This window comes from Salvelinus fontinalis, chromosome 4 (assembly GCF_029448725.1).
Source record: "Salvelinus fontinalis isolate EN_2023a chromosome 4, ASM2944872v1, whole genome shotgun sequence".
In the NCBI taxonomy this organism is placed as follows: domain Eukaryota; kingdom Metazoa; phylum Chordata; class Actinopteri; order Salmoniformes; family Salmonidae; genus Salvelinus; species Salvelinus fontinalis.
Window position 1 is genome coordinate 77,549,859 of NC_074668.1, and position 16,880 is coordinate 77,566,738.

The 16,880-nt window shown below is 45.1% G+C and overlaps 1 protein-coding gene across 1 annotated transcript in view; it reads left to right on the forward strand.

Moving 5' to 3' along the window:
• The first annotated feature begins 10,612 nt into the window (after positions 1-10,612).
• The window catches only part of LOC129854464 (protein naked cuticle homolog 1-like), a 46,511-nt gene continuing 40,243 nt past the window's right edge, over positions 10,613-16,880 (forward strand). Inside the window, exons 1-3 of the mRNA XM_055921530.1 lie at positions 10,613-11,026; positions 11,154-11,186; positions 11,464-11,603. Of these exons, the coding sequence (XP_055777505.1) occupies positions 11,002-11,026; positions 11,154-11,186; positions 11,464-11,603 (198 nt within the window). The 5' untranslated portion in view covers positions 10,613-11,001. The remainder of the gene's footprint in view (positions 11,027-11,153; positions 11,187-11,463; positions 11,604-16,880) is intronic.

Consider the following 16,880-nt stretch of genomic DNA (forward strand, 5'->3'; position numbering starts at 1 on the left):
AGCAGCTTGGTTTGAAGAAATCAACTGTGGGAGCAATTATTAGGAAATGGAAGACATACAAGACCACTGATAATCTCCCTCGATCAGGTTTCCACGCAAGATCTCACCCCGTGGGGTCAAAATGATCACAAGAACGGTGAGCAAAAATCCCAGAACCACACGGGGGGACCTAGTGAATGACCTGCAGAGAGCTGGGACCAAAGTAACAAAGCCTACCATCAGCAAGGGCATTGAAGATGAAACGTGGCTGGGTCTTTCAGCATGACAATGATCCCAAACACACCGCCCGGGCAACAAAGGAGTGGCTTCGTAAGAAGCATTTCAAGGTCCTGGAGTGGCCTAGCCAGTCTCCAGATCTCAACCCCATAGAAAATCTTTGGAGGGAGTTGAAAGTCCGTGTTGCCTAGCAACATCCCCAAAACATCCCTGCTCTAGAGGAGATCTGCATGGAGGAATGGGCGAAAATACCAGCAACAGTGTGTGAAAACCTTGTGAAGACTTATAGAAAACGTTTGACCTCTGTCATTGCCAACAAAGGGTATATAACAAAGTGTTGAGATAAACTTTTGTTATTGACCTGTCACGCCCTGGCCTTAGTATTATTTGTTTTATTTATTATTTTAGTTAGGTCAGGGTGTGACATGGGGTATGTGTGTATTTTGGGGTATTATATGGTAGAGGGGGTGTTTGGTGTAGTTTATGGTTTGATGTTGAGTGTATGTGTCTAGCTGTGTCTATGTTGGGTGTAGTTCTAGGAAAGTCTATGGTGGCCGGAATGGGTTCTCAATTAGAGACAGCTGATTTCGGTTGTCTCTAATTGGGAGCCATATTTAAGGCTGCCATAGGCTTTAGCTGTTTGTGGGTCATTGTTTGTGTATATGTATAGTTCAACGTAAGTAGTTTGTGTGTGCACTTACGTTTGAAGTTTTCACGATCGTTTGTTGTTTTTCGTTATTGTTGTAATAGTGTGTCGTGTTCATCTTCGTCGTTATTAAAAAGAAGATGTATCCAAATCATGTTGCGCCTTGGTCCTCTCGTTCATGTCAACACGATCGTGACAGAATGACCCACCTATATACGACCAAGCAACATGACCAGCGGCAACAGGAGCAATGCAAGGATTCATGGACATGGGAGGAAATTTTAGACCGGGAGGTACCAGGAGGATATAACCGCCCCAAAGCTGAGCTGGAGGCAGCGAAAGCAGAGAGGCGGCGATATGAGGAGCTAGCTAGGAGGCAGGAAAAGGAACCTACAAAGGATCTGGGCTACACTACGTGGGAGGAGATCGACAGGTGGGCGATCAACCCAGGGAGAGTGCCGGAGCCCGCCTGGGATTCTCTGGCGCAGTGCGAGGAGGGATACCGGCGAATGGAGGCAGCACGACGAAGCGGTAGGAAGCCTGTGGGAAAACCCCAAAAATTTCTTGGGAAGGGGCTTAAAGGGAGAGTGGCGAAGTCAGGTAGGAAACCTGCGCCTACTCCCTGTAATTACCGTGGAGAGCGAGAGTACGGGCAGACACCGTGTTACGCAGTAGAGCGCACGGTGTCTCCTGTACGTGTGCATAGCCCGGTGCGGGTTATTCCACCTCCCCGCACTGGCAGGGCTAGATTGAGTATTGAGCCGGATGTCATGAAGCCGGCCCTACATATCTGGCCACCAGTGCGTCTCCTCGGGCCGGTTTACATGGCACCAGCCTTACGCATGGTGTCCCCGGTTCGCCTACATAGCCCGGTGCGGGTTATTCCACCTCCCCGCACTGGTCGGGCAACGGGGAGCATTCAACCAGGTAAGGTTGGTCAGGCTCAATGCTCAAGGGAGCCAATACGCCTGCACGGTCCGGTATTTCCGGCGCCACCTCCCCGCCCCAGTTCAGTTCCACCAGTGCCTACACCACGTAACAGGCTTCCAGTGTGTCTCCAGAGCCCTGTTCCTCCTCCACGCACTCGTCCTATGGTGCGTGTCTCCAGCCCGGTATCACCAATTCCGGCACCACGCACTAAGCCTCTTGTGCGTCTCCAGAGTCCTGTGCATCCTGTTGCTGCTCCCCGCATTAGCCCTGAGATGCGTGTCCCCAGTCCGGTACCACCAGTTCCGGCCCCACGCACTAGGCCTAATGTGCGTCCCCAGGGTCCAGTATGCCCTGTTCCTTCTCCCCGCACTAGCCTGAAAGTGCGTGCCTTTAGCCCGGTGCCACCAGTCCCGGCACCACGCACCAGGCCTACAGTGCGCCTCAGCCGGCAGGAGTCTGCCGTCTGCACAGCGATGCCTGAACTGCCCGTCTGCCAAGCGCCATCTGAGCCATTCGTCTCCCCAGCGCCATCTGAGCCATCCGTCTCCCCAGCGCCATCTGAGCCATCCGTCTCCCCAGCGCCATCTGAGCCATCCGTCTCCCCAGCGCCATCTGAGCCATCCGTCTCCCCAGCGCCACCTGAGCCATCCGTCTGCAATGAGCCTGCAAAGCCGCCCGTCTGCCATGAGCCTGCAAAGCCGCCCGTCTGCCATGAGCCTACTGAGCCGTCCGCCAGACAGGAGCCGCTAGAGCCGCCAGCCAGACAGGAGCCGCTAGAGCCGTACGTCAGACAGGATCTGCCAGAGCCGCCAACCAGACAGGATCTGCCAGAGCCGCCAACCAGACAGGATCTGCCAGAGCCGCCAATCAGACAGGATCTGCCAGATCAGTCAGCCAGCCATGAGCAGCCAGATCAGTCAGCCAGCCATGAGCAGCCAGATCAGTCAGCCAGCCATGAGCAGCCAGATCAGTCAGCCAGCCATGAGCAGCCAGATCCGTCAGCCAGCCATGAGCAGCCAGATCCGTCAGCCAGCCATGAGCAGCCAGATCCGTCAGCTAGCCATGAGCAGCCAGATCCGTCAGCCAGCCATGAGCAGCCAGATCCGTCAGCCAGCCATGAGCAGCCAGATCCGTCAGCCAGCCATGAGCAGCCAGGTCCGTCAGCCAGCCATGAGCAGCCAGGTCCGTCAGCCAGCCATGAGCAGCCAGATCCGTCAGCCAGCCATGAGCAGCCAGATCCGTCAGCCAGCCATGAGCAGCCAGATCCGTCAGCCAGCCATGAGCAGCCAGATCTGTCAGCCAGCCATGAGCCGTCCAGCCAGGATCTGCCCATTATCCTGGTGTTGCCCCTTATCCTGGTGCTGCCCCTTATCCTGGTGCTGCCCCTTATCCTGGTGCTGCCCCTTATCCTGGTGCTGCCCCTTATCCCGGTGCTGGCCCTTATCCCGGTGCTGGCCCTTATCCCGGTGCTGCCCTTTATCCCGGTGCTGCCCCTTATGACTATGGTAGGGTGGGGACCACGACCAGTGCCGGAGCCGCCGCCGTGGAAGGAAGCCCACCCAGACCCTCCCCTAGACTATGTGTTGGTGCGTCCGGAGTTCGCGCCTTAAGGGGGGGGTTATGTCACGCCCTGGCCTTAGTATTATTTGTTTTATTTATTATTTTAGTTAGGTCAGGGTGTGACATGGGGTATGTGTGTATTTTGGGGTATTATATGGTAGAGGGGGTGTTTGGTGTAGTTTATGGTTTGATGTTGAGTGTATGTGTCTAGCTGTGTCTATGTTGGGTGTAGTTCTAGGAAAGTCTATGGTGGCCGGAATGGGTTCTCAATTAGAGACAGCTGATTTCGGTTGTCTCTAATTGGGAGCCATATTTAAGGCTGCCATAGGCTTTAGCTGTTTGTGGGTCATTGTTTGTGTATATGTATAGTTCAACGTAAGTAGTTTGTGTGTGCACTTACGTTTGAAGTTTTCACGATCGTTTGTTGTTTTTCGTTATTGTTGTAATAGTGTGTCGTGTTCATCTTCGTCGTTATTAAAAAGAAGATGTATCCAAATCATGTTGCGCCTTGGTCCTCTCGTTCATGTCAACACGATCGTGACATGACCAAATACTTATTTTCCACCATAATTTGCAAATAAATTCATTAAAAATCCTACAATGTGATTTTCTGGATTTTTTTTTCTCATTTAGTTGAAGTGTACCTATGATGAAAATTATAGTCATAGTTGAAGTGTACCTATGATGAAAATTACAGGCCTCTCTCATCTTTTTAAGTGGGAGAACTTGCACAATTGGTGGCTGACTAAATACTTTTTTGCCCCACTGTAAGACTCCAGCTTCAGTGATTTTTGCAATTTGTTCCAGTCATTGGCAGCAGAGAACTGGAAGGAAAGGTGGCCAAAGGAAGTGTTGGCTTTGGGGATGACCAGTGAAATATACCTGCTGGAGCGCGTGCTACGGGTGCGTGTTGCTATGGTGACCAGTGAGCTGAGGTAAGGCAGGGCTTTACCTAGCATAGACTTACAGATGACCTGGAGACAGTGGGTTTGGCGACGAATATGTAGTGTGGGCCAGCCAACGAGAGCATACAGGTCGCAGTGGTGGGTAGTATATGGAGCTTTGGTGACCAAACGGATGGCACTGTGATAGACTACATCCAGTTTGTTGAGTAGAGTGTTGGAGGCTAATTTGTAAATGACATCACCGAAGTCAAGGATCGGTTTAAGGATCGGTAGGATAGTCAGTTTTACAAGGGTATGTTTGACAGCATGAGTGATGGAGGCTTTGTTGCAAAATAGGAAGTTGATTCAAGATTTAATTTTGGATTGGAGATGCTTAATGTGAGTCTGGAAGGAGAGTTTACAGTCTAACCAGACACCTAGGTGTTTTTAGTTGTCCACATATTCTAAGTCAGAACCGTCCAGAGTAGTGATGCTAGTCGGGCGGGAGGGTGCGGGCAGCAATCGGTTGAAGAGCATGCACTTAGTTTACTTGCATTTAAAAGCAGTTGGAGGCCTCGGAAGGAGTGTTGTATGGCATTGAAGCTTGTTTGGAGGTTTGTTAGCACAGTGTCCAAAGAAGGGCCAGATGTATACAGAGTGGTGTCGTCTGCGTAGAGGTGGATCCCAGCAGCAAGAGCGACATCATTGATATATACAGAGAAAAGAGTCGGCCCGAGAATTGAACCTTGTGGCACCCCCATAGAGACTAGACTGTCAGAGGTCCAGACAACAGGCCCTCCGATTTGACACACTGAGCTCTATCTGAGAAGTAGTTGGTGAACCAGGTGAGGCAGTCATTTGAGAAGCCAAGGCTAATGAGTCTGCCGATAAGAATGCGGTGATTGACAGAGTCGAAAGCCTTGGCCAGGTCGATGAAGACGGCTGCACAGTACTGTCTTTTATCGATGGCGGTTATGATATCGTTTAGGACCTTAAACGTGGCTGAGGTGCACCCATGACCAGCTCAGAAACCAGATTGCATAGTGGAGAAGGTACGGTGGGATTTGAAATGGTTGGTAATCTATTTGTTAACTTGGCTTTCGAAGATTTTAGAAAGGCAGGGCAGGATGGATATAGGTCTATAACAGTTTGGGTCTAGTGTCTCCCCCTTTGAAGAGTTCCTTAAATGACTGCCTCGCCTGGTTCACCAACTCCTTCTCTGATAGAGTTCAGTGTGTCAAATCACAGTGCCTGTTGTCCGGACAGATTACACCTTTATTTAATCTTTATTTAACTAGGCAAGTCAGTTAAGAACACATTCTTATTTTCAATGACGGCCTAGGAACGGTGGGTTAACTGCCTCGTTCAGGGGCAGAATGACAGATTTTCACCTTGTCAGCTCGGGGGATTCAATCTTGCAACCTTACAGTTAACTAGTCCTTGTGCACTCCACAAGGAGACTGCCTGTTACGCGAATGCAGTAAGCCAAGGTAAGTTGCTCGCTAGCATTAAACTTATCTTATAAAAAACAATCAATCAATCATAATCATTAGTTAACTACACATGGTTGATGATATTACTAGATATTATCTAGCGTGTCCTGCGTTGCATATAATCTGACTGAGCATACAAGCATACCAGTATCTAAGTATCTGACAGCGGTGGTAGGCAGAAGCAGGGGCGTAAACATTCATTCAAACAGCACTTTCGTGAGTTTTGCCAGCAGCTCTTCGTTGTGCGTCAAGCATTGTGCTGTTTCTGACTTCAAGCCTATCAACTCCCGAGATGAGGCTGGTGTAACCGAAGTGAAATGGCTAGCTAGTTAGCGCGCGCTAATAGCGTTTCAAACGTCACTCGCTCTGAGCCTTGGAGTGGTTGTTTCCCTTGCTCTGCATGGGTAACGCTGCTTCGAGGGTGGCTGTTGTCGTTGTGTTCCTGGTTGGAGCCCAGGGAGGAGCGAGGAGAGGGACGGAAGCTATACTGTTACACTGGCAATACTAAAGTGCCTATAAGAACATCCAATAGTCAAAGGTTAATGAAATACAAATGGTATAGAGAGAAATAGTCCTATAATTGCTATAATAACTACAACCTAAAACTTCCTACCTGGGAATATTGAAGACTCATGTTAAAAGGAACCACCAGCTTTCATATGTTCTTATGTTCTGAGCAAGGAACTTAAACGTTAGCTTTCTTACATGGCACATATTGCACTTTTTCTTTCTTCTCCAACACTTTTGTTTTTGCATTATTTAAACCAAATTGAACATGTTTCACTATTTATTTGAGGCTAAATTGATGTTATTGATGTATTATATTAAGTTAAAATTAGTGTTCATTCAGTATTGTTGTAATTGTCATTATTACAAATAAATAAATAAAAATTGTCCGTTTAATCGGTATCGGCTTTTTTGGTCCTCCAATAATCGGTATCGGTATCGGCATTGAAAAATCATAATCGGTCGACCTCTACTCTGGACGGTTCTGACTTAGAATATGTGGACAACTACAAATACCTAGGTGTCTGGTTAGACTGTAAACTCTCCTTCCAGACTCACATTAAGCATCTTCAATCTAAAATTAAATCTAGAATCGGCTTCCTATTTCGCAACAAAGCATCCTTTACTCATGCTGCCAAACATACCCTTGTAAAACTGACTATCCTACCGATCCTCGATTTCGGCGATGTCATTTACAAAATAGCCTCCAACACTCTACTCAACAAATTGGATGCAGTCTATCATAGTGCCATTCGTTTTGTCACCAAAGCCCCATATACTACCCACCACTCCGACTTGTACGCATTTGTTGGCTGGCCATCGCTTCATGCTCGCCGCCAAACCCACTGGCTCCAGGTCATCTACAAGTCTTTGCTAGGTAAAGCTCCGCCTTATCTCAGCTCACTGGTCACCATAGCAGGACCCACCCATAGCACGCGCTCCAGTAGGTATATTTCACTGGTCACCCCCAAAGCCAAATCCTCCTTTGGCCGCCTTTCCTTACAGTTCTCTGCTGCCTATGACTGGAATGAACTGCAAAAATCACCGAAGCTGGAGACTCATATCTCCCTCACTAACTTTAAGCACCAGCTGTCAGAGCAGCTCACAGATTACTGCACCTGTCCATAGCCCATCTGTAAATAGCCCATCCAACTACCTCATCCCCATACTGTATTTATTCATTTATCTTGCTCCTAAGTACCCCAGTATCTCTACTTGCACATTCAGCTTCTGCACATCTATCACCCCTGTGTTTAATTGCTATATTGTAATTACTTTGCCACCATGGCCTATGTATTGCCTTACCTCCCTTATCTTACCTCATTTGCACACACTGTATATATAGGTTTTCTACTGTATTATTGATTGTATGTTTGTTTATTCCACGTGTAACTCTGTGTTGTTGTATGTGTCGAACTGCTTTGCTTTATCTTGGCCAGGTTGCAGTTGTAAATGAGAACTTGTTCTCAACTAGCCTACCTGGTTAAATAAAGGTGAAATAAAACATTTAAAAAACATAAGTCAACAAATGAGAGAGCCTGGGGAATGGGAGTGGAGCTAAGGGCTGCAGGGCCTGGGTTAACCTCTACATCACCAGAGGAATAGAGGAGGAGTAAGATAAGGGTACAGCTAAAGGCTATAAGAACTGGCTGTCTAGTGTGTTCGGAAAGCAACATATGTTCCAAAACACCATAAAGTGTAGCATGATGACCTTCAATGATTGTCATCAGGCCTACACTCTTGTAGCCTGAATTAATTGATGTGTCTTGCTGACAAATGTATATTTTTTGTAAAAAGAAAAGTCGGGAGTCCTGAAAAGGGGCTGAAATATGGGACTCAAATACAGCTGTGTCTGTCCCGAGCTCATCTGCTGAAATACGGGACTCAAATACAGCTGTCTGTCCAGAGCTCATATGTGTGGGAAACTGTGAGGGCCCAGTTGAAACAATGTTGCAAGTTTGCTTGTGAAATCTCAAGACAGACAGATAGAGGGAGTAGAAAGATGTGATTGAAAGAACCTGAACCAACTGCCAGTTGTTTAAACCATGACAGAGGTGTGGGGTGTTGATTTCATTTGGAATAAGCTTTTAATTTCATATTTACCACTGTATCAGTACAACATTGGTTGCATTTTCAACAGATAGGAGAATGGTTAAATTAGAGACCCCCCAAAGTTTGACTTTTGTTGAATTAAGGGGAGCTCATGTCTCATTCGAGGGTCTGAGCCCCACCTGCCCCTCGTAATTCGCACACTGTCCAGGCATGTGGGTTGGTGGTGCAGGTGGCTGCCTGGCTTGGTAGATCTAAACTGCTGCAGGAGGCTGACCAGGCCTGTAAACTTAAACATAGCCTTGACCGTTATAGAGGCCCGGGATAATTTAGGGGCCATTACACTTGGGCCACGTGGGAGCCATCCTGTGAAATTGTGCACTTTTTTTGTTAAAGCAATAATTGCCTTTTTTGTAAGACCTTGAACAAATCTCAAAGTTGTATGGGACTTCATGAGATTTTAAATGTAGCTAGTATTATATACAGTGGGGAGAACAAGTATTTGATACACTGCCGATTTTGCAGGTTTTCCTACTTACAAAGCATGTAGAGGTCTGTAATTCTTATCATAGGTACACTTCAACTGTGAGAGACAGAATCTAAAACAAAAATCCAGAAAATCACATTGTATAATTTTTAAGTAATTAATTTGCATTTTATTGCATGACATAAGTATTTGATACATCAGAAAAGCAGAACTTAATATTTGGTACAGAAACCTTTGTTTGCAATTACAGAGATCATACGTTTCCTGTAGTTCTTGACCAGGTTTGCACACACTGCAGCAGGGATTTTGGCCCCCTCCTCCATACAGACCTTCTCCAGATCCTTCAGGTTTCGGGGCTGTCGCTGGGCAATACGGACTTTCAGCTCCCTCCAAAGATTTTATATTGGGTTCAGGTCTGGAGACTGGCTAGGACACTCCAGGACCTTGAGATGCTTCTTACGGAGCCACTCCTTAGTTGCCCTGGCTGTGTGTTTCGGGTCATTGTCATGCTGGAAGACCCAGCAACGACCCATCTTCAATGCTCTTACTGAGGGAAGGAGGTTGTTGGCCAAGATCTCGCGATACATGGCCCCATCCATCCTCCCCTCAATACGGTGCAGTCGTCCTGTCCCCTTTGCAGAAAAGCATCCCCAAAGAATGATGTTTCCACCTCCATGCTTCACAGTTGGGATGGTGTTCTTGGGGTTGTACTCATCCTTCTTCCTCCAAACACGGCGAGTGGAGTTTAGACCAAAAAGCTCTATTTTTGTCTCATCAGACCACATGACCTTCTCCCATTCCTCCTCTGGATCATCCAGATGGTCATTGGCAAACTTCAGACGGGCCTGGACATGCGCTGGCTTGAGCAGGGGGACCTTGCGTGCGCTGCAGGATTTTAATCCATGACAGCGTGGTGTGTTACTAATGGTTTTCTTTGAGACTGTGGTCCCAGCTCTCTTCAGGTCATTGACCAGGTCCTGCCGTGTAGTTCTGGGCTGATCCCAAACCTTCCTCATGATCATTGATGCCCCACAAGGTGAGATCCTGCATGGAGCCCCAGACCGAGGGTGATTGACCGTCATCTTGAACTTCTTCCATTTTCTAATAATTGTGCCAACAGTTGTTGCCTTCTCACCAAGCTGCTTGCCTATTGTTCTGTAGACCATGCCAGCCTTGTGCAGGTCTACAATTTTATCCCTGATGTCCTTACACAGCTCTCTGGTCTTGGCCATTGTGGAGAGAAATCATACAAAATCATACAATGTGATTTTCTGGATTTTTGTTTTAGATTCCGTCTCTCACAGTTGAAGTGTACCTATGATAAAAATGACAGACCTCTACATGCTTTGTAAGTAGGGAAACCTGCAAAATCGGCAGTGTATCAAATACTTGTTCTACTGTACATACAAAAATGTGATGTGTCTCTAAACTGTGCTGTCAACAGGCTCATATAGTATGTTGTAAAATGTCTGAAGGGCATTTATGGTTTATCAAATGTATGCCCCAAATTAGATTGTCTTGTGTTTATTTTAGTTTTAAAACTGGGATCACAAAGTGTTCTGTAAGTGCCATAAATATTATAAGTTGTATTTTATATATATTAGTTTTGGTTTATTCAGGACTCTCTCCCACAGTGTGAACTATGAAATAATGTGTAAACAAGTTATTATAGGTAGCAATTAATCCAACCGTATGTATGATTCATAAAATATTATGTTTGCATGTCTATCAATCAAATAACTGTTTTTATTCATTCTTTTTTATCGTCCTGCGAAATGTCCTTTAAAAAAGCGCTACTGCGCTGCTCTTCGACCACTGCGCCTAGCTGGCTGGCTGGGAATGGTGGTAGTGGTGACCGGGGCTGCTGCATTGCTGCTCTTTTTATATTTGGAAACTCCGAAAGAATCTCGGCTGGCTTTCATGTGCCGCCTTCGTCCAATAAAACAGAAGAGGGCCTGACTGCAAGTCGTCTAATCTTGAGCGAGGTGTCAATCATGTTCATTCAGCGGTTGAAGTGCGGGTTTTGGTAACCGCCTCCTTTACGCTTGGAAGGGAGACGAAGGGGGGAGCTTTCTTCGGATCAAAGACTAGTGTGGCGCTGTTGCCGTAGGATGTACTGAGTGCAGCCTGCTGCTTTCTTTACGGACGCTTCTTGTATCGTCTGGATATCGCTGATTTCTGGATTATAAATTCATTTGATGTTTTTCAATCCCAACTCAATGCAGAGAAATGGGTAAACTTCACTCGAAACATGGTAAGATATGATGTTTTATAGAAAAATGCCACCCCTAGTCGTTGAATTGAATGCTCACTTGCGGTAATACTTTCGAGTAATGCCTATCTTTATGTTCTCTGTTTCTCTCGACAATTGTCCCGAAAAGCTGCGATTTGTAAACCGAGGGAAAGTCCGGAGGGTGAGTAGCCCATAGGCCTACACTTAGGACAGGCTATAGATTTGTTGCCTATATTTTATTATATTTGTTGAAAATATACATTGTTTAAAGTATGTCCAGTCTATCATCCCATTTATCCATGCACCAATAACGACCGACTCGTTGACAACATCAGACGAAGTCTACTATCATTCAAGAAAATGATGAAAAAAGCACAATGCTGAAGAAATGTTACATTGTAACCTAACCGCAACATGTTGTTTATATTGTAATAACGCACCTTTTATGTTGATTTCAGGTGACAGTTTTGTAGTTAATGCCTGTTTGGCAAGGAAAGGAATTGACGATTGGCTCGTGAAACAGAAATACTATTGCACGGGCTCGCGGCTTGAGCAACAGGACTGTCACCACACGAATAAGTGCGGCTTGTCTACTCGGGTAAGTAATTTTTATTTTTTATTATGATTTCAAAAACAAGATTGTTAATCTCAGTTTGATGTTGATACAATGAAGCCTGGATGGTTCTAACTTTCTTAGCTTCCCTTTCGAGGGTTAGCCAAGGCGGCATTTATTTTTACTGGGATAAATTGTAGTCTAAAGTTTTCAACTGAATTTATCGGTTGTTTCGAATTAAGTACATTTTTTAAAAAAAATACAAAAGTAGATTCTCAGCCACCTTATTGCAATACACCAATGGAACTATAATACCTGATAAATAGCCAACCAAATCTTCAGATGTTGCCTGCTTAATTTTTCTTCAAAGTCTGCTTTTGACGTTGACCTATTCAATGACATTCTCAATAAATGTTGCTTATTTCTATTTATTCTCTGCATTATGCAGAAGTTGAAAAGAAAACCAGAAATGTTGTAAAAAGAAAGTAGCAGTGTGTTTAGTTATAGGCTAGTTGAGGGAAAGTTATAGGCCAGACTAATAATCTCAATTAAAAAATGGTAAATGATTGATAATATAAAGCTGACATCACACGGATAGGTTGCATATGTATTGTTTGTTTAGATAATCATTATTTGCTTTGTTGGCTAGACAACATAGATAGACATTCTTGACTCTCATCCAGACACATGGAAATGATTGAATGCAGTGGCACATTAGAAGAAGTCTCATGCAGGTGTGGCAAGATGAAAGCTGCTATTCAAAATTCAGTGTGTACGAATTTCTTCCTCTTCTTGATCTGTGAAATTCTTATCAGAGTGTTAATTTCATTCCCATTGCAAACAGTTTGTAAGGATGTTGTGTTTTGTGATTCTGGAGAATAAAAGTGTGACATGTTAACACCATGACATGGCTGTTGGCAGTACACACTTGGCCCCATATACATGATAGACCAAATATTTAAGAGGGAAAACATTGTAGGCTTGTGTTGAAACCTCTCTATTAACAAATATCTTTCCCACAACACTTTTCAGTCTTTCAGCCATCTTTGTTTCAACATACAGTACAAAACAGCATATGCTGGTACAACTTTTTACAAAAGGAGCCCTGACTTGCAACACAATGCTTGCTTTGGTAACTGTCTAATCATCAGACACTTTTGGTGCATGGGAACAAATGTGTCACACCACCAAGAACAGATGCTGCTAAAGTTTATACTCTTGGTAATAGATCACGGCTGAGTTGAAAGCATTGCAGTCTGACAGACTGGTGACAGGACTGCATTGTAAGGCTGGGGTAGAGGTGGTGGAGGTCATGTCTGTTTCAGATTTGTCATCCCGGTAAACACACAGTGGTTGCATCCCAAATGGCACCCGATTTCCTATATAGTGCACTACTTTTAACCAGAGCCCTCTGGTCAAAAGTAGTGCACTATATAGGGACTAGGGCTCCAATCAAAAGTAGTGCACTATATAGGGAATAGGGTGCCATTTGGGACGTAACCCGTGTTGTTGTCGAGAGGAGAAATCCTTTTTTGGAAAAGCTTCAGAGGAGCCAGGTGTAAGCCTCTTTGGTTAGGGATGCTCACTTCTCAAAGGCAGCATTTTTGAGGATTGAGAGCTCATCAAAAAATCCACCAGGACTTTTCCACTTCTCAGCTACTGAGCTCACTCAGCCCACTGGAACAGAGGGAGGCTAATACACTCTGTCCAGCAATGTGGCCATCATGTTGTGACCAGACATACCACCATTAGGTTGTTTACATACTACATTTCATGCTGCAGTTGTGTTCAATGAGAATCATGTCACACTATTTCATGGACATTGCCTTTCTAGTGAGCTGCTCATGCTTGTGTGTATGAAAAGCCTTGTGTTAACTGAACGAGAGGTGTTCTAACCGTTTGCCGTTGTTTCTCTGGTTTGATTATCCCAAGCATTTATTACCCCAACACTTTGACACTTTGGCAATGCACACAAAGCAATGTATCTAAACTGAATATTTTATGTGATTGCATATGCCTCGTTTTGCTTTGCTTCTTCTGATTTATCATGTCATTATCATAAGGAAGTGACCAATGGCAGCGCGTACTTGACCAGTCTGGTTCATTTCATTTAAATGTCTCTGGTATGAGGAAGACACAGGGATATGCTGGTGAGGAGCCAAGTCAAGGACTCCTTCAGGGAGTGACAATCAGCCTCGTGCACGCTGGCAAAATATCTTGATCAAAGTCCAACCTGTCTAAAGTACACAGTTGTTTTCTCTATCCCTGCCGTGAGGTGTTTTTAATAGCAGCACATTGGTCAGCGGGCTGTGAAGGTGTGAGGCAGCAGGCTGAGATTTTTGACTTATGCCCAGTTTGTATTGACGTGCGAGTGATCAAGTGTAGCACTGAGTGCCGTGGTGGGGTCAGCCTCAGGTCTGCTTGTTGCATGCACATGGTGTCAACACCACTAAGCCTGACATGCTGTCAGGCCTCTAATAAACATCTTCATATTGTAATCGGACCCTCCTTATGACATCATCATCGGGGTAGGAAGGGGTTCTGTGTTCTGTTCCGTGTAGTGTAGCAGCCCTCTGGGCACGGTTAGGGTATCCATGGGCCCTCTTCAGTTCAGCAGACTCACCAGAGGGCATTGTGGGATACATGTGAAAGGGTGGGATTTTTTTTGTGGAGCATTTTTTTCATTCCCCAGATGGTGTGAAGTGATATTTGGCCAGGATGGAAAAGGAACCCTGCTGAAAAAGTTGGATGGTTTTGAACAATTTGGGCTCGTGGAGTTTTCTGTTTTATAAATTATTTAATTATATGTGCCTAATGGCTTTCACAGCGCTGCGGGAAAATTAATAGAATAAGACACAAGGTGTTCCTGACATCAATATTTATTTGGATGCTTTTCCCTTTGTTTTTTCCCTTCAACAAAGTAGTCTTTAGAACTTGAATATTTCATTGTGAAGTTTTGAATATTTTGTTTGCTTGCTTTGACATGGCAGTTCATGTGTTGTTTATTTTAGGGACCATTTGGCATTTTATTTCGGATTTATTCCGTTTTTACTTTATATTTTAAAACAGTTAAGTATGACAATGCTTGAAATTAAAAATAAATAAATTGTGAGCTATTTACTAGCATATGTCTTTATAAATGATCTATAACTTAACCTTATCATGAAGCATTAGCATTACAAAACTTGAGAGAGTTTGTGGAAGTTACTACTTTCCATGAGTCGTAGTAAATACCCTAACCCCATAGTATTGTCAAATGAAAAACGGCTAAAACCTTAGCTAGGTGAGAATGCAATGCAAACATTCCTCTTAGCCTTTAAAAGCGGCCCATGTTGTATTGGATACATATACTTTATAGGCCGTGTTCTTTTTGCCTCCCGGCTGAACTGGGGTCCAGGAGAATGTGGGTCAGATGGTGGCAGCAGCGGGGAGTCTAAGACTGGAATCCTTTTGATCTGAAACCTCCCAAACCAAACTATCATATTCTTGAAAGGAGAGAGGGGATTACTGCCATAGCCTACCTCCTCCATTAAAATGAAATGCCCTTTTATGGAACATGTTTGTTTTGCAGAGCTGATTACATTAGCAAGACTGTTATCATTGGTTGAGGTATATATGCGTTGAGTTGTGGTAGGGGGAGCCATAGGAAGAGGAGAGACTTCAGAGTCAAGAACTTTTCTTGCATATAGATGATTTTAACTCACTTGTTCGCATGTATTATTTGAAATCAAAATGTAAGTTAACTGAGCTATTTTATGTGGAACTGAGCAGTAAGGGCAGGTGAGCTGGGTACATTTTCTCTCCAGACTATGGCCCTTTAAAGATAGAATCCACATTAGGGGAAACTGCACCACTGTTCGCCCCAGCACATTCATTATTGTTTTTGTTTTGTTGACAAATGGAGGTGAGCAGCATCCGAATGCAAATAAGCAGTTTGCGGGGGAAAATTGCAGTACTTAATCTGCAGTGCTATCGCGCGTGCAATAATATCTGATGGGGGGGGGGGGGGAAACAGTTTGTTCTTTGCAGTAACTTCTTTGTTGTTGTGTTATCCCAAACAGATGTGTCAGTTTCACTACTAAGGATTCCAGCTTTAATTCTGATTCTAAGCACAGTTTGTTTTTTACTATGCTGTTTTTATATCTCCCATAACGTTTTGTAATTTAGATGATTAAGAAGAAGTAGAGAAGTCAACAGTTTATGATTTGGCAGTTCCAATGCCTGTCTGATCTGGTTTCTTGGGTCTTAACAAGTCTGAGCCCAGGTGTTGAAGGTCTCCCGCCCTCCCCTGTCTTCTCCGGTCCTCTTCAGGCAGTGTTATGAGTTGTACCCTAAGCCAGTGGTCTGTCTAGGGAATTTGCAATGTGCTGAAAGCAAATTGCAAAGATTTAATTTGATGATTTGTTAAGGCATTTTCCCCCACACCCTTGCCAAGTAACTTTCCTCCTCCCTAAAGCCCCCCCCCCCCATATCAGCTCTCTCCTCTCCACCTCTCCCATTTTCCCTCTCAGGCTCCATCTGTTTCTTGTGTTTACCCTGTGGCCTTGCCTGGTTGTTGCTGATGAAATTAGACTGCATTTGAAGTGGGACAGGGAGGTGGATATATAGAGGCCCCCTCTGTGAGGCCTAACCCTCTGTGTAGTAAAAGGAGGCCCCCAGTGATGCTACTGCTGGAGTCGCCAAACCCCTGCTCTGGGCTGACAATTCCAAAGCACATTTTTCAAAACCTTCCATCTAAGGTTTAGGTTCTAAACCCATACAAAACTGGGACAAAATATCTTAAGGTACATCTGAGAATTAACAGCACTCCGAAATGAATCTCAGAGTAGAACTTCTGCCCACATCCCCGTGTTTCTCACTGGGTGCCAGCGCTCTGATTTTTGAAGTAAAGCTTTTAAATGTGCTACCCTCAGCCTCTGAGTCTGATAAAAGACATGGCAGTTCTGTGGCCTAGCTTCTTTTCTTACTTCTTCTCCTGTAGTGTTTTTTTTATTGTCTTCACAAAAGCACAGAGTCCTTGTGTGTGTGTGTGTGTGTGTGTGTGTGTGTGTGCGCTGAATTCACCTTTCAAATGCAGACTCCTCTCTTCCTTTCTTGCTTTCTGTCCTCTCCCCATGCCTGTGCTGTTCCCACCAGCTGTCTCCCTGCGTGCTGTGAGTGACATTGTGTCATATGCCCCTCTCCCATCAGGCCGTACCCCTCCACACCCCCTGGGAGGACAGGCCTGGTGTTGTCCTTTGAAGAGGCTGGGAGAAGTTTGTAGTTGTGGTCTAAGAAAAGAAAGCGTTTGCCTTTTGGGAGAGGGCTGGGGAGTAGGGGGAC